General features: G+C 38.8%; 2 protein-coding genes across 2 annotated transcripts; both read left to right on the top strand.

Moving 5' to 3' along the window:
• Positions 1-1,819: 1,819 nt before the first annotated feature.
• Positions 1,820-2,179, top strand: LOC129741793 (uncharacterized). Its single transcript, XM_055733581.1, has one exon. The coding sequence runs from the start codon at positions 1,820-1,822 to the stop codon at positions 2,177-2,179; it is 360 nt and encodes a 119-aa protein (XP_055589556.1).
• Positions 2,180-4,688: 2,509 nt separating this feature from the next.
• On the top strand, positions 4,689-7,411 carry LOC129747438 (angiotensin-converting enzyme-like). Its single transcript, XM_055741667.1, has 5 exons — positions 4,689-4,953; positions 5,526-5,847; positions 5,910-6,273; positions 6,331-7,211; positions 7,273-7,411. The coding sequence occupies exons 1-5, from the start codon at positions 4,918-4,920 to the stop codon at positions 7,287-7,289; spliced, it is 1,620 nt and encodes a 539-aa protein (XP_055597642.1). The 5' UTR covers positions 4,689-4,917; the 3' UTR covers positions 7,290-7,411.
• The last annotated feature ends 11,367 nt before the right edge of the window (positions 7,412-18,778 follow it).

Raw genomic sequence — 18,778 nt, forward strand, 5'->3', positions numbered from 1 at the left:
TCACGAAGATTTTCCCAAAACTGTCACGAAGCTTAAAAAAATTTCATACCCACGAACAAACTCTCGCATGAGGTAAAACAAGCCATCGCTGCACATCGCACGACCGCTCCTTTTAAAACTGTCGGGGAAGAAATATGGGGCCGTTCAGATACCACGTGGACAGAAAAATGAGATTTTTGACCCCCTCCTCCCCCTCCGTGGACAAGCGTGGACATTCGGGAAACCCCTACCCCCCTCCCCGGATGTCCACGTGGACAGAATTGAATTTTTTTTCCTAATCTAATTTGACAGTTAGAAATCACCACTTTTTGCCTTTTTGTTATTGAAATGGCTGATTTAATAAAACAAAAATTGATCATTTCCCGATATGAAATTTTTTTATCAATTTTAAATTTCTAAACTATCATATTTAAAACTTGCCTCAAGTAGCTACTTATTGTTCAAACTTAAACTGGTAAGCTTTGAAATTTCAGATTTTGATTTAAACATCTTAATATTTTTTCACCTTTAGAAAATATTTTGAGAGTAAGTTTGTCCACGTGGACATGACCCAAACCCCTACTCCCCTCTCTGTGGACAAGCGTGGACATTTCCATAACCCCCTCCCCCCCCCCCCCCTAAGTTGTCCACGTGGTATGTGGACGGCCCCTATTCGAGAAGCTTTCATCGAGGTGCATGTGCGACGTTCGCAAGAATACTGTCGTTCGCCAGTACTTTTCGGAAGCCTGGATACGACTGAGAGTCGCGCGTGCCGAGCGGCGAGAGGAGAAAGTCGGATTATTTTTTAGGAATTATATCTTCGGCTTTCGCTTATAAGCGCTGATGTGGTCTAAAGGATAGGCTGGCGCGAGTCTGGTAATCCAGGCGTACTGGGTTCGATTCCCGGTATCAGCAAGAAAAACTTTTAGGTTCGAATCCCGTAAGTTGTCGACAGGTAAGATGTGTTTCATTGTATAAAATAATTATATATTTCAGAGGGAATGCATCTGGGGTTAATCTGAAGAGACTATTGCAAGCGGAGTGGATTGCCAACCATTGTAGGTCTCTGAAGGTTGGATGACGATCGACGAACCATCGGCCGTGGAAGCCTGAGAAGCAATTCGAAGGCCAAGCCACACAGACATAGGCAGGACCTTGCTACCGATGGGGGAACCATACATACATACATACATTATTTCTTCGGCTTTCGCTTATAATCAGATAAGAGTGTATAGATCACGTTGGCCATGCTTCACTGTCAATTTTTTGTAAATTTGGAAAAATGTCGTCGAACGAAAAAGAGCGTCATGAATTAATCCTGCACTCTCATTTCCAGAATCCTTAGTTGTCACATCGGGACATCGGTAAGATGCTGGGAATCGTCCAATCCACGGTCAGCAGAGTAGTAAAACGCTACTTCGAGAACCTAACCATCGATCGGAAGGTGAAGAACGGCAAAAATGGATGCTTCGTCAGAGAAAAAGATCACAAGCGCGTAGTAAAGCAGTTTAGAGGTGATTCGAGAAGTTCGGTCCGGGATGTCGCCAAAAAGCTGAATTTGTCTCCTCCTAACTGCGACGAAAGGCAAAACATGGTGGCGAAGATGCGAGCCCGGAAGCTGTACACCGAAATGCTGACGAAGCCGTATTGCCTGGTAATGAACGACGAAACCTACGTCAAAACGGACTTTCGCCAGCTGCCGGGCCTGTTGTTCTTCACCGCAGAGGACAAATTCAGCGTTCCGGAAGAGATTCGCAAGCAGAAACTATCCAAGTTTGTCAAAAAGTACATGGTGTGACAAGCGATCTGCTCTTGCGGAAAGCGGAGCGCCCCCTTCGTGATGACCGGCACGGTAAACGGACAGGTTTACCTTAAGGAATGCCTACAGAACCGCTTACTACCACTATTGAAGCAGCACGAGGGCTCGACCATCTTCTGGCCGGATCACGCTTCGTGCCGCTATTCAAAGGACGTGTTGGAGTGGTACGAAGCCAACGAGGTCACCTTCGTGCCAAAGGAAATGAACCCGCCCAACGCGCCGGAGCTTCGCCCAATAGAGAAATATTGGGCGATTATGAAGCAGGCCCTCCGGAAGAACCCAAAAGTTGTCAAATCGGAGGCGGACTTCAAGAGAAAATGGATTTCTGTTCAAAAAAAAAACTACATCCTGGCGTTGTCCAGAACCTTATGGACGGGGTAAAGAGGAAGGGGGGAGCATACGGGCTTGTGCTCGAAGTATGACTAAAAAGAAAACGCCAAAAGTTGTTTAATAGCTTTTATTTTACTGTCTAAAATTTTCAGAAGGATCGGTCTACTGGGCGGATTACTACAGCGTTTTTTCCGTGATGCAATTTGTTGTGACACACCCCTTACTCTCAGTAAATTTTGTGGAAGAATTAGTGAATGAATGTCGAATGAAGCCTGGAGGATGATCGATGAAAGTCGGAATTGAGCAGGCATGTATCGGGTCAGCCAAAGCAGTCGCCTGCTTACGATATGCGGTGCTGGAAAAGGCAGTTAAACGAGCTTGTAGACGGGACAAGAGAGTCTGGACAAACTCCCTAACCGAAGTGGGAGAAAGAGCCGCCCCCAATGGGATATCCGATTGCTTTATGATATTTCTCGCCGCCTTAGTGTTGCAAGGACTAATACAAGATCGAACAGATCAGCTCAAACGTTGGACTGAGCATTTTGAACAATTCTTCCGAGTTCGAAATAACGATAGCCAACAGAATCCGCAGCTCGAGGCGCAAACAGTACGGCGCAATCAAGGACATGAAATCCAACAAAACGCCTGGAATCGATTGCATTCCTGCTGAAATGCTCAAAGCCGACCCTGCCTTGTCAGCACAAATGTTGCACCGTCATTTCACTGACATTTGGGATACTGCAACATTCCCGGCCGACTGGAAGTAGGGTATCCTCGTAAAGGTCCCGAAGAAAGGAGACCTGACAGAGTGCGGTAACTGGCGAGGCATAACGTTGATCTGTACAACCCTCAAAGTACTCTGCAAAGTGATCTGAACAGGATCCAGGATAAAATCGACGCTACACTCCGACGACAACAAGCTGGATTCCGATCCAGACGATCATGTGTGGACCACATCACAACGTTACGAATCATACTGGAACAAATCAACGAATTCCATGACTCTCTTCTGCTGGTGTTCGTTAATTTCGAAAAAGCATTCGACCGACTGAACCACGAAAACATCTTAGACGACGAGGGGTCCCAGAGAAACTAGTCCATCTCATCGAAGCTCAGTACGAGGCATTTTCGTAAAAGATCTTGCACGACGGTGTCTTGTCCGAACCTTTCGCGGTAACTGCTGGAGTGAGACAAGGATGTATTCCATCACCGCTGCTTTTTCTCATCGTAATGGATGAGATCTTGACTGGATCGATTGACTGTAAACTAAACCGAGGATTGCCGCGGAATCCGTCGAAAATGGAGCAGCTGAACGACCTTGACCTGGCAGACGATATTGTTTTGCTCGCCCAAAGACAACAAGACATGCAGGCAAACTCAACGACCTCACCGAAAGCTCCAAGGCAGCAGGTCTCAAAATCAATGCCGGAAAGACCAAGTCGATGGGGATCAACACAGAAAATCGTTCCAATTGCGTGGTAGCTGGACAACAGGTTGAGAAAGTGGAGTGCTTCGAGTATCTTGGTAGCCAGATTATATGCGGTAACGACGCGAAAACTGCAAGTTTTTGGAAATCGCTGCCTGCCGAACATCATCCGCACTTGGTCATCAAAAGGCGCTGGGCATCGAGATTCGGGAACGTAAGTGGAGATGGATTGGGCACACGCTGCGAAGAGATGAAAACGAGATTTGCAGAGAAGCGCTTGACTGGAATCCAGACGGGCATCGAAGAAGAGGCAGGCCCAAAAGCTCGTGGCGGCGTAGTCTAGCCGCTGAAATCCGCACAGTTGACGAGAACTTTGACTGGCAGCAAGTGAAGATGCTGGCCTCGGATCGCCAGCAGTGGAGATCCTTTATCTCAGCCCAATGTGTCGGTCAATCGGCGCCGGACCCTTAGGTAGGTAGGTATTACACTTGAAATTTTGAATGTGTTCAGAAGCTCAAATGTCAATTCAGTTATTGATAACAAAAATTTAGCCTGCGATTATGTTTTCAAATAGATTTTCAGATTCCAAATTTTCATTCATTTTCAATGCTGATACAAATTTGAAAAATTGTCGAACTTTAATTTGTAATTCTCAATCCTTAGTTTTGGAATTATCACTATTCACTTTTTTACCCATTATTTATTGAATAGCCTTTCCCGTAATGAAATCGCAAATCCGTTTTGAAATCTATTTAGTCATTATCGCTATATCGCCTCCACTTTTGTAGCTATATGCTATTTTAGTAAGTTTAGTAAGATTATTCCTTCTGATATTATTAACCGTTTTTTTTTATCCCTGTTCCTTCTGCGGTATCCCTATTTAAATGTTTGGTAGGTGAAGGACTTTTCGTAGAAACGTAGACTTGTAACCACCACCTTTTTTCACTACAATTCACTTATGACACCATATTTCCGAAAATCTATTAAACTTTTAATAGTAATTTTAAAATACAACAGGTCATAAATATTTTCAAACGATAAGTACTTGTTCGCTACTACTGAAATTCACCGTTTATCCCATACTATAAAATTGAGAGCTCATCCCAGGTGCATCCTCAGTCTGATCGTAAAGATGTTTGCCATTCGCCATTCTAGTCGCTCCGAACTGTTCATTTGGTTAGTTTTTCTGGGAACCAGCCTTTTGTGGGTAGAAACCAAAGCTTTTCCTACTTCGGAAGAAAAAAACGCTCTTCAATTGTATCTGGATCAGCAAGAGCCCGATATATTGAGAAGGCAGAACGAGCTCGCCGAAGCCATCTGGAGGTACAGAACGAATCTAACAGCGGAAAATCGTGAGCTTTTGATGAAAGCGCGAATCTCGAATAACAACTTCTTCAAGGTACGTTTAAGGTTATTTGTCGAAATTTGTTGTTTTTAACAAGGAGGTATAACTAAGCTTTCGTGTTTTTATTCTGCTCATTTCGGAACGATGCCATCCGCTGTTTTCACCATTCCTTCTTGCAAGTATGTGCAAGAAGTAATTCAGAAGAATCAAATATTTTTAAAACATGACAACAAATGTTCTGAGGCATCCTGAACGTACGGAGAGAATCTGACTCTGTAAAACGTTTATTACCAATTACTAACTCGAAACACATACTCAGCTACTTTGTGGTAGGCTTATCAATCTTTATTTTATGTTATAACGTGAAACTGCTTAATGTTTTAAAAAAGTTATAAGGTGCATTGAGTTACATCGCCATTGTAGCTTGGAACCGTTGAGGATTTATATGAGGAATGTTAGTTATTTGAATTATTATAAAATTATTATAAAAAACTGTTAACTTGTATTTCATTTATCTATTTTAGGCTTCTTAGAACTATTAAAAATACGTTTTAATTAACTCTTTGTAATAGGAAAGAAGTATTTTTTTACTAAGACTCATCATACGACTTTCGATCGCATTGCAGAAGGGTGCTCAGGTTCTGCTGAAATTTGGTGATTCCGTCGACTTGGGCTATGCAGTACTGTCGGAGGATAAATTTTCTCTACTGATGGGTGCGATTTCAAACATGACGGAAAACTATGCCAAGGTGAAGGTGTGTGAATACAGGAACTGTTCCAAGTGTGATCTTTCGCTGGAACCGGAACTGACGGAAATATTCGCTAAAAGTCGCGATCCGGAAGAGCTCAAGTATTACTGGATTCAGTGGCATGACGCTGCTGGAACACCCACTCGGAAGGATTACGACACATACGTTTCTTTGAACCGCGAAGCTGCCCAGTTGAACAGTAACTTCAATCGAATGAAGTTGCTAATTTATTTGAAAACAAATTATTTTTACATTTTACAGACTTTAGTTCGGGAGCAGAAGAATGGTTAAGCGATTACGGGGATGAAACATTTGAGGAGCAAATCGATTCCACGATAAAACAAATAATGCCGTTATACGAACAAATTCATGCTTATGTTAGGTTCAAGCTGCGAGAAAAATATGGCAATGATGTGGTTTCGGAAAAAGGACCTATTCCCACGCATCTTTTAGGCAGCATGTGGGCTGATTTATGGAACAATATTGCGGATTTCACCACTCCGTACCCGGACAGTCAGCTACTAGATGTAACTGAAGAAATGATTAAACAAAACTACAACCCAACACGAATGTTCCAAATAGGGGACGAGTTTTTCGTATCATTGAATATGACCAAATTACCACAGTGAGTACTTCTTCAACATTTGTTTACATTTAGAAGATTTATTATTATTTTTTTTAGGACTTTCTGGGAGAAGAGCATTTTGGAGAAACCAAACGATGGCCGAGACCTCATCTGTCACCCTGGTGCAATGTATTTTTACAAGAAAGACGATGTGCGTATCAAACAGTGCACCCGGGTGAATATGGAAGATCTTTTCACTGCCCATCATGAACTTGGTCACATTCAGTATTTCTTGCAATATCAACATCAACCAAGGATTTATCGCGATAGCGCTAATCCTGGTTTTCATGAAGCAGTTGGTGATGTTATTGCTCTTTCGGTATCAACTCCGAAACATTTGGAGCGTATAGGGCTACTGAAAAATTTCAAATTTGATGAAAACGCTAAGATCAATCAAATATATCGATCTGCATTGACCAAACTAGTGTTTCTTCCATATGCGTACACCATCGACAAATACCGTTATGGAATATTCCGAGGCGAAATCAAACCAGAAGAAGCCAACTGTAAATTCTGGGAGCTACGCTCGGAATTCTCTGGAATTGAACCTCCCGTAAATCGTTCAGAACAGGACTTTGATGCTCCAGCAAAATTTCACGTATCAGCAGACACTGAATATCTTCGTTATGTAGTGTCATACATTATACAGTTCCAATTCCACAGATCGGCTTGTGAACTGGCCGGGGAATACGTCAAAGGTGACCCAGAGAAGACATTGAACAATTGCGATATTTATCAAAGTGCTGAAGCCGGAAATGCTATCAAAGCTATGCTATCGATGGGTTCTTCCAAACCATGGCCAGATGCAATGGAGGTGTTGACTGGTCAAAGGAAAATGAGCACCGATGCATTGCTGGAGTACTTTAATCCACTATACGAGTGGCTATTAAAGGAGAACAAGCGACTTGGTGCTTTCATAGGCTGGGAGAAATCAAAAAGTAAGTCTGTTTACTAAGTTCAACTAGAAGTTGTTGTTTATTAGTTTAATTTATTTTTCAGAATGCATATCAACATAATCCAATACTGAAAATAATGTGTTGAAAACTTATTATCTCTTTAACAATCACATCCCATATTACTCAACTAGCGCATGGAGTGACGAAACATCGACTAAGTTTAATTATTCCTCTGTGACTCATGTGATAACCTTACGTATAAGAAAAATTTACTTCCTTTTCACAAGTGTTGCGCTTAATGTTTCTCGAATAAATTACTTCTACGAAATTCGTTTGACTTTCTAGCTAACAGGAGTGCTTCAAAGTTGATATCTCTATTGGCAAATTCGACGCACTTGCGTCCTGAGAGTCGAAATTTTCAAATAACTCCTACAGCTAATATTATTTTGTTATCTTGGAGAGGATGATTCAATCGTTGTACAAAGCTTAAACTCACCTAAAGGACGTAAAATTGAACAAATTTTGATTCTTTAAAGTTTAGCAGTTTACTGGATGTACAAAAAAGTTGCTAAATAAAGTACATCATAATAATTAATATGTTTACCAAGGAGGTGTGCCGGTACACATTTTTTGCATCGTCACGTCACGAAAAAAGTACATTTGTTTAATTTTCTCTTAACTTGCAATCAACTTGCATCAAGATCATTGCAAAAGCTTTTCAAAAAGTAGCACTTTTTAGAAATTGGTCCAACCGTTCCCGAGACGCACCTGCGAAAAGTTTCGTCATCACGTCGCGTTTTTGAAAAAAAAAATCAGGTGTATAATGCACACTTGCACACCTATACAGAACATCAATCTAGAGGAACTAAATTAATAGCGTAACTTCGTTACAATGTTGAAACGAGCCAAGATTTACAAACGCCTAGTACATTATGATGTGTTTTAAAATTGCTACAGCGCTGAAGGAAGCATTTAGTGCATGGGTGGCCATACCATGGCCCGCGGCTGCTTTTTATGACCCGCAAAGCTTTTTCCAGAATGACAACTTTCAAATCTTAGTTGTATTTAAGAGTTAAGGCTTTCGATGGTTACTGTAACATTTTGAGATGTAGTTTATCCAAATCTTTATCAATCATTATAGAGTTCGAAACTCAATTCGGAGTAAAACCTGTATTTTTTTTTATTTTACTATATTTGAAACATGAACAGTCATTTCGAATTACAGATATGGTCTGCGATGAATTATCATTATTTGATTACTTTTACCATTATTCTAAAAGCGATATGAGCTCCTAAATGGGTGCATGCCACTGGTTTGAATTTTGACTGGTTTTTTAAGGCTCCATGGAGAGAATAATATGATATTTTCTAAAAAACGGTAAAATTTAGTTCGAAGTTATACTGTTCAAGCCAATTAGCATTAGCTTGAAGAATGTTGTAAAGTCTGCTTCATTTAATATTGGAACAAATTCTTTTGCTCATTGTGGCGCTCCTAGTGGACGGATTTGGAAACTTTTTTCACCCACGTGTCGGGAAATTCATTACCTTTCACCATGTATTTATGTCATAACACCAAACGATAGCATTTTGTAAACAACCGCCATGGAAGCCGAACAGAGATATCAAATTGTGCACAGTTTTTTTGAAAATCCATTGTTGTCGGCATCGAAGCTAGCTAAACAGCTTAAAATGCCCAGAAATACCGTATGGCGTGTTATCAAGCAGTACAAGGAAACATTGACGACGGCTCGGAAGCCGCATTCGAAGCGTCGGAGTGGAACTGTCGACCGGAAACTGCGTGGGAAAGTCATCAAGGCCGTCAAGAGGAATCTCAATCTTTCAGACCGCGATTTGGCCAATAAGTTCCAGTTCTCCGGGAAGGAATAAGGTCATTCCGAGCCAGCAAACAGCCAAATCGGACGCTGAAGCAGAACAATGTGGCCAGAATCCGTGCTCGAAAGCTGTACGACCAAGTGCTGACCAAGTTCGACGGATGTAAAGTCTGCTTCATTTAATATTGGAACACAAACAATTGCGTGTAGTTCAGTCATTTATTAACGAATTCATAATTTGTTTTTCATACAAATGTAGCATTTTCTTTACTCTTTAATAAAAAAAAAATTAAAAAAATTATTCATTGCTGTTTCGAAGAAATTCTCGTACTCGTACTCGTAAGAAAACTGTGCACAATTTGATCTCTCCGTTCGGCTTCCATGGCGGTTGTTTACAAAATGCTATCGTTTGGTGTTATGACATAAATACATGGTGAAAGGTAATCAATTTCCCGACACGTGGGTGAAAACAGTTTCCAAATCCGTCCACTAGGAGCGCCACAATGAGCAAAAGAATTTGTTCCAATATTAAATGAAGCAGACTTTAGAAGGCTTCCCAGAAGAACATTCTAGAAATTTCCATCGTTTTATAACCCACGTGCTATCGAATATTCTGGATATTTCCATTCCATTTGATTCAAATGTTCTCTTGGAAGGTTCCAGAACTTTCCTGCATATGTACTAGCTAGCTAACCAAGAATATTCCAGAACATTCGATAAGCTTATAAAAAGAGCTTCGCGTTGTGATGCGAGTCAGTTCCATTCAAGAATCGCGCGCGTTATATCGTCTGTTAACCTTCCAAGTAATGTTAAGTTAAATATCTTAGAGAAGAAAATAAAGAGAAAACCTTTAAGTGAAGTGTTGTGTCATCCTTCAATACGCCGATCCAAATTTACAGTCCACTTGCCCAATCATATACCGACAATCAAAACACATTTCTTATCAAATTGAACCATTTATTATTCAAAGTGTAGTAGGCATTTTTGAAGGAATAACTTTCTTCATTTGTCAGCTTCCATAGAGTATTTCCTGAGACAGATTGTGGTAGGGTAACTTTTTGTTTTTGTTTTGAAAAATGTAAACACGAACTGGTCGCCATTTTGATCTTGAATGTGTTACTGATAGAAAAGCAGCGGCTAGACCAGCCAAGGCAAGGTACTCTAAAAGTACGGAACCTCAGGGCTGGCTGGCTACTGGGTAACCAAGGACTTTTCGGGTAAAATACAACAAATCGGGAAATTTCATGTTTCTATGTTTGCTTTTATTAATGTTTTCTTGTGGCGTGTTGTCTGTGTGTATAAAACAATGTTCTGTGTCTTGTGTGGCGTGTAATTGTTTCACTAACCGTGATGTGCTGCTGCTGTTGCTGTTCTGTCGCGACGTCGTTGCTCCGGAAATCCAGTTCCGGAAGCAGGAGGGCCGTCGATTTAAGGGCGTATCGACGGAGTGCCGAAACCGTCGGCGCCAGCGGGCGTTGCTGGACTCGGTCGTTGCAGGCGTCTTCCTTCATAGGCTTTTAATCGGTCTGCCCACGAGAGTGCCCCGTATCCGGACAGACCGAGAAGGGAAGTTCTCCTTTATATTTAGAGGTCCTCAGACCCCGAGAACGTTGTTGATGCTGATCCTTTACGATAAGGCGCGAGACCACAAGGGATCTGCGGGCCGAGCCGTGAGGAAGCCAACCGGTGTTTCCGGGCGAATTCCGTGGAATTTCACGAACACTAAACACAACACGGACTTTACTCACGGACACCTGGTACAGAAGAGAGCGAATTTTCCTGAAGCAAGCTTCCTATTCGCCTTCCATGTTCTCTTTTTCTTTCCTCCTTTTCCTCCTCTGTGAATTGACAGCAGCCAGCAGTAAAATGTAGCCTACTGTGGTGCTATCTTGTTGTGAGACTCGACAAGGAACATGAATTTTCTAGAGCTAAATATACAATACTACAAAAATGAAAACAAAAATCAAACGATTTGTAACCAACCGGTTACACTATCCACCACTCCAATAAAAAAATGTGAAAATACGAAGTGTTTTGCATTTTTTTTTGTTTCCAGAACAATCCTTCGCATTTATGGAATTGTGGCCGACATATTACATTTAAAACGACAAAGCATAATTAAATTTTTCATATTTGCAATGCATCTTAAGGGCTAAACATGCATAAAATAATAAATAAAAACAAACTTCAATTCAACGTGCACTGAAAATTAAAATTACTTTAAGACTATGGTGAATAAATAATTAAATAAATAAATAATATACAAGCCAAAATTTAAATAAACGTGCACGAATCATTAAAAGTATCTTACAACTAGAGAATAATAAATTAACATGAATATCACAGATCATATTTGAAAACGCACATTAAATAAAAATCCAAATGTGGTAATAAATAACACACAACAGGTTAAATTCATTTAAACGTGCATCACAAATATAATCTAAAACTATTCACTCAACTTACATCACTATTGTAATATGCACAATCCAACTTTCATTTTCCACTTTATTTGTTTCACCAAATCAACATAATTTTAATTCAACAAGCACAAGTGTAAAAAAAAAACAATTTAAAATAAACTAAAATACTTATCCCTATGTTGCGCAACACTTAAACGATCGATCGTACTAAATATTAAACATTACAACAATAATTTCGCTAAGTTACACTACCCTATTTACAACACAAATATACAGTACCCTATTCGTAAATTAGATCACTTTCAAATGATCCTCATGAGCGGGCGAACTATTGGCGGGCAATATATTGATCGATGATCATGATCAGATGTCATATCCAACTGTCACAACATAATGTTGTTTTTGTTTATTTACGAACATATCATGCTTACCAGAAACGTTAGTTTTAAGCAGTTCGTTTACGGTTTTGAGCGACGTTTTGCATTGCTATGCTCAGGTGAGTTTATTGAATATATTAGGACGTGTTAGGGTATGATTTTTTCTTTTATTTTTATTTTCATATTTTTAGATTGACGATCATCGTACTAATTGGGAGGAATTGCCGAAACGATTCTGTGCTGCTAAAGTGTCATCTTTTCAACGAAAAGGACAAGCAGCGAATCTAAATTGATCCCAGGACACCGTATCAAATATCTTCTCAGCGAAAGATTAAATAGGTGAGTACAGATGAATTTTCTCACCAACTATCAATGGTAATAATGATCAATTGTTGATCAATTTCAGATTTCAGAGCTGGCCAGGCTCAATGGGCAATCCCCTCGCGCACAAACCACAAACCGCAGCACCATGGAAGAGCCACAACGGGTTTCCCCTTCCATCGTCGACGGATGCATGTGCCGCTATGGATTCCCAGATTGATCAAGAGGTTTGTTCCATTCAATAATCAATTTAAATTATTATTATTATTGTTCTTTCTATCTATGAAAACTGGGGTAGATAAGTCACCCATCCACCATTTAACGACTAGCAAGTTCTCTGAACTCCAGTCTATTGCGTGGATGTTTAATAACTCTGACTACCAACTTTTAATTAATTTGCTCCTATATGTTCTTTTCTCTTCCAGATTCCAAATTGAGTCGAGTGAGCAGATTTGGGAATTTAAAAAGAACAAACCGACAATTACACATTTCAATAAATAACATAAAAGTTAATAAAACATTTATATCACAGTTTCAGTTTGCAATGTCACATATCCATAATCAATATTCAAAATCTTTTCCGTTATTAAATCAGTTACATGCTTCGTGATTACCTGGTTTTCATTTCTTCCTAACTTTTGATGATTTCGACTGGCTTTTCTGAGGATTAAAATGATGATCGACCAGACGATCGACCATTTTACATAACCTTTCCTCTAACCTGGCACAAAATTCAGGAGTTAGTGTGCTGTAACCGGATGTACTAGATTCATACTCATCCTTAGGCCTGTTAGGAGGCTTATGTTTCCAATAGCATCCATCAACTACGGATCCTGATTTTGAATCAGGTTGAGAAGGTTGTGGGAATTCTTGTGTGTGAGAGCTATCAGTTGATTCACGACAATTCGACTCTGAATCAGTAAATGAAGATATTGAATTGATCAAAGGGTCATTTCTACGGTACTCACAAGCTCCGATGATTGGTAAGTGTCTCGTTTCGGCGTCTTTCAGCAGGATCTGTAGACCATGTTGGAAGACTTGCATAAGTCTACGACTACCTACCAAATCTTTCGGTTCCAGCTTTCCCTGAGCATTCATACTATTCCATGAGGCCAGCGATGTTTGCAAATCGGCGACCAACCACTCAACCGGATAATTGGGATGCGAAGAGCTCACCGGGCACGGCATTTCCAAACAATCATCGCAATCCGAAAGATCAGCATCGTAGTCCATCGATTGAAACTCCACTGGCTCATACTTCACTTTATATTTCTTCCGCTTGGTCATATTTGTTTTTATTTTGCTACTGGTGATTAGTGACAGCAATCATTTGCTGAAAAAATACGGGTGTGGGTAAAAAGTGTTGCCATAGCATTTGTAATCAAAATCATTATGTAAAACCAATTTATGCTTTAAAATACATGAAACATACATCATAAAATTTAACAAAACACGCGATCAACCAAAACCATCGAATTCTTCGGTGGGAAAAATGGTTTTAGAAACGGATTAAAATCCTTCTTCTGGTCGGGACCTTGTACAAACACAAAACATCGTATCAAGCACTTTTTAAACTAAAATAGTGGGATAATGTACGGCGACAGCCATTCGTGGATCGCACGAATCCCTGCCACCTCCCGTTAGAAAAAATCCTTAGATTTTTGTATTCTACGCGGTCGTCTCTTGGTTACCTTTCGCGGACTTTTAGTTGGGCGCCATTTGTTACTGATAGAAAAGCAGCGGCTAGACCAGCCAAGGCAAGGTACTCTAAAAGTACGGAACCTCAGGGCTGGCTGGCTACTGGGTAACCAAGGACTTTTCGGGTAAAATACAACAAATCGGGAAATTTCATGTTTCTATGTTTGCTTTTATTAATGTTTTCTTGTGGCGTGTTGTCTGTGTGTATAAAACAATGTTCTGTGTCTTGTGTGGCGTGTAATTGTTTCACTAACCGTGATGTGCTGCTGCTGTTGCTGTTCTGTCGCGACGTCGTTGCTCCGGAAATCCAGTTCCGGAAGCAGGAGGGCCGTCGATTTAAGGGCGTATCGACGGAGTGCCGAAACCGTCGGCGCCAGCGGGCGTTGCTGGACTCGGTCGTTGCAGGCGTCTTCCTTCATAGGCTTTTAATCGGTCTGCCCACGAGAGTGCCCCGTATCCGGACAGACCGAGAAGGGAAGTTCTCCTTTATATTTAGAGGTCCTCAGACCCCGAGAACGTTGTTGATGCTGATCCTTTACGATAAGGCGCGAGACCACAAGGGATCTGCGGGCCGAGCCGTGAGGAAGCCAACCGGTGTTTCCGGGCGAATTCCGTGGAATTTCACGAACACTAAACACAACACGGACTTTACTCACGGACACCTGGTACAGAAGAGAGCGAATTTTCCTGAAGCAAGCTTCCTATTCGCCTTCCATGTTCTCTTTTTCTTTCCTCCTTTTCCTCCTCTGTGAATTGACAGCAGCCAGCAGTAAAATGTAGCCTACTGTGGTGCTATCTTGTTGTGAGACTCGACAAGGAACATGAATTTTCTAGAGCTAAATATACAATACTACAAAAATGAAAACAAAAATCAAACGATTTGTAACCAACCGGTTACAAATGATAAACACTGTTCAATGCTTTCTTTTTAAAAACTTCTTTAATCAAAAACATTAACATACCTTCATGTCTTAACTTATTATGAATTTAAAATTAATTAAATAAAGAGTTTATATTCTTCTCACCAAGGTGCGCTTGCAAAACCACTATAATGGCATTGCAAATTTTATTTTGTTGCTATCTGGTAATTGAACATGCGTAATGTTGTTGTTATGTTTCCCCTACCACGATATGTCGAGAAAATGTAAACATGAGAAATCAGCTGTTCGCCTGACAAGTGGGGAAATGCCTTATTGAAACGAATGAAGTTTTTATTGTAAATATTACGGGAAAATCGATACTTTATATGCAGGGCCGGATTAAGCCTTCGGGGGGCCCGGGGCAATTTTTTGCGGGGGGCCCCTGTGAATTTTTTTTTCATATGCCGTCCTAGAAAAAAACATAATATTTGAAACATATGAGGAAACTGGAAACGAGTTCAGTGTATTTCCAGATTATCCGGTTTCATACAGGCATGATCAAATATTCAGCTTCGAAATTTAGGAAAGTTGCGATCCGGCCCAGTAAGCTGAAAATATTAGAAGAAAACCCAGAGTTTGCCAGATTTATCCAAATTTCTTGCAAAACTACACTAAAGACTTGAGTAGAGTTATTAAAATTATTTTTGTCAATCGGAAATCTGGCCAGCTAAGTTTATTGCATTGTCAACAATTATGTGCACACTGTAAATTTTTGCCTCGATTTCCAGCAAAAAAAAATGCTGGAAACGTTCAGCAATCCAAATTTTTGCTGGAAACCAGCAATCGGTTTTCGAATTGCTGGATTTTTCAGCAATCGGTTGTGTTCTTGTCAGTTTTGCTGAAAAATCAGTAATCGGTTTTCAAATTGCTGGACTTTCCAGCAATGGATCTAGTTTGCTGGAAAATCAGCAATCGAGTTGTCACATTGGAGTCTGTTTGTTTTCGTACGCTGAAGCAAGGTGGGACTTTATTTTACGAATTTTGGTTGGATTAATATAATTATTTTTATTTTCCTCTATATTCTAGCAACCAGACACAAGTCAAGGATTAGTTTTTATTGGACAGATTTCATAAAAGATACTAATCAGAACTCTTTTCTCAGGTAGCGAATGATCGACACTTTGGCACAAAGCTGCCACTCCAGAGCCGGTGCTGGAAAATTTAAAAAAAAAGAATTTCTTGAAAATAAACAAAACATAATTTAAAAATGGAAGAAACTAATTCTTTTTCATTGCTCATTGTATGCACAGCCAGTATTCAAAATTTAATAGAAATATAAATTCTGTACTAAATACAGCCGGTTGTTTTGAAAGAAATAGCTGGTTTCCAGCAATCCGGATTGCTGATTTTCCAGCAATTTGAATTGCTGGAAACCAACATTAACGTTCGCTGTTTTTTCCAGCAATTTAAATTGCTGGAAAAAACAGCAAACGTTGATGCTGGTTTCCAGCAATTCAAATTGCTGGAAAATCAGCAGTCCAGATTGCTGGAAACCAGCTATTTCTTTTAAAACAACCGGCTGTATTTAGTATCAAATTTATATTTCATTCAAAATTAAATATTGAATACTGGCTGTGCATATAATGGGCAATAAAAAACAATTACTTTCTTCCATTTTTCAATAATGTTTGTATTTATTTCCAAGAACTTTTTCTAAAAATTTTACAACACCGGCTCTAGAGTGGCAGCTTTGTGCCAAAGTGTTGATCATTCGCCACCTGAGAAAAGAATTCTGATTAGTATCTTTTATGAAATATCTACATGTTAAATAAAAACTCACCCTTGATTTGATGTCTGTTGCTAGAATATAGAGGAAAATAAAAATAATTATATTAATCTAGCCAAAATTCGTAAAATAGTCTTACCTTGCATCAGCATACGAAAACAAACAGACTTCTATTTGACAACTCGATTGCTGATTTTCCAGCAAACTAGATCAATTGCTGGAAAGTCCAGCAATTTGGAAACCGATTGCTGATTTTGCAGCAAAAATGACAAGAACACAACCGAATGCTGAAAAATCCAGCAATTAGAATACCGATTGCTGGTTTCCAGCAAAAATTTGGATTGCTGAACGTTTCCAGCATTTTTTTTTTTGCTGGAAATCGAGGCAAAAATTCACAGTGTGGTGTCTTCAAACAATAATCGTTAACACATCACTTGCAAATTTTGCATAGGAGTTAAACTTTCTAAAAATTCTGAAAATTATTCCAATTCATTTAATAACTATCCTTTCCTTAAATTCTCTTATTTAAAAAACATCAAAGACAAATAGTAACATGTTTTTCTTTTCATGATTGATTGCAGATCATCGAAAGCAGATTAGAAAGCATCATGATAATACGGAAATAACATTCAGATCTTAGATTGAGAAATAAAAATTTGAAAAAAAATTAATGGAATTAAATTAAAATCCACAGAGAAACAGATAAAAGAGTTCAAGAGAAAAATTTGAAAGCTAAAATTGGATTTCATTCAGAACCACAATTCTGCGTCTCAAATAAAAGATTTGAAAAAAAGATAACAAGTGAATTTTCAATTCAAAATTAAAAAACAAAGCTGCAATCAGGGCCAAAGAAGGAATTGCAAAATTTATAATTTAAATCCAATCGTTTTATTTCAATATTTCATATCTCAAAAAATCGTTTTCATGCAATGTGTTTGAAATTGAAAAAATAATGCGGATGATTTACAATTTGTATAAAGAATAAGATTCTCATCAGATAAAATATTGAATAAATGACAGAAGCTTTTGTCAAATAGTTCTTCTATATGTGGCAGAATGCTCAAAACACAGAATCATACATAAATCTGGAAGATGATAAGATTTAAATTTTATTCATATTTAGAGAATAACTCAATGAAATTTAAAATTCAACTATGAGTATGTTTTTAGAATAAAAATAATCAAGAAAATAACATGTTGATTTCCGATTATTTGCTTAAGTAGAGGATAATTGTAAAATAAAAGTGCCAATTTCAATACTGATCGATAAGTCAACAATAATTTAGCAATTTTCATACAAATACTTTTGCATGCTTATATCATTAGTATTCAAGATTGTTCGGTTTTATTTTTATTCTAGCCCTCGTAAGCAGTCGTTGAAATATTTTTTTTTAAGTTAAAAAAATATCATAATCAAAAAATAATTATTGATTTGTTAGTAGCTTCTGGAACATTTTCATGATTTTCAAAAGTTTTCACCGGACGAGTGAAGCAAACTATGATCTGGCTCAAACAAAACTCAAATCGGTCTCAGTTTTCTTCAGCAATTTTATTTTTTTTAGTTTTAAAAACAATTCGAACGTTGCTTAAAAGTTTGGATAAAAATAATGAAAATTTAAGATGTTTGGTATTGGTCACTTTGTTATTGATTTTTTTTTCGAATAATCACTATACTGGATCAGTATACTGGATTTGATTGGATCGTTTTTTGTTTAAAAATGATCAAAACCAAATGCCCAAACTTTGCTCGATTTTGAAAAAAGTTGTTCTGATTTACCCAACCAATAATAATATGGGAAAAATTCTGCATTTTTTTTTCTTGGGGTCCCCTCAACTTTTATTATAGTGAAACTATAAGAAATAAATTATTTCACTGGGGCCCCCTTACTTGTTTTTTGTTACGTATTAATTCAAATTTTCTCGTTTCAATCCTTGTTTGACTAGATTTCTAGAGCTTAAAGCGGAATGATAAAAGTAATGTTTTTTTCTTTCTCGGGGGGCCCCCTTGAGCCGGGGGGCCCGGAGCAATTGCCCCTTTTGCCCCCCCCCCCCTTAATCCGGCCTTGTTTATATGGCAATTTGCGCAGAATGTCTTCAGATTTTCACTCAATTTTAATATTCGCTCATTATTGCAGACGGTACCGTAAACATGGGGAAGTTTGATCACTTTTTTCATTCTTTTTCAAATATTTTGGAAGGGGTTGCTTTTTCGTAATACCTAAAAGTTTTAAAACACTTTCTGAGGTGAGGAGTATAAAACATGATCATTGATTGCAGTAAATTCAAATTGCTGGTTATAATTAATTGTTTGT

The sequence above is a fragment of the Uranotaenia lowii genome, chromosome 2 (genome assembly GCF_029784155.1).
Source record: "Uranotaenia lowii strain MFRU-FL chromosome 2, ASM2978415v1, whole genome shotgun sequence".
Lineage (NCBI taxonomy): Eukaryota > Metazoa > Arthropoda > Insecta > Diptera > Culicidae > Uranotaenia > Uranotaenia lowii.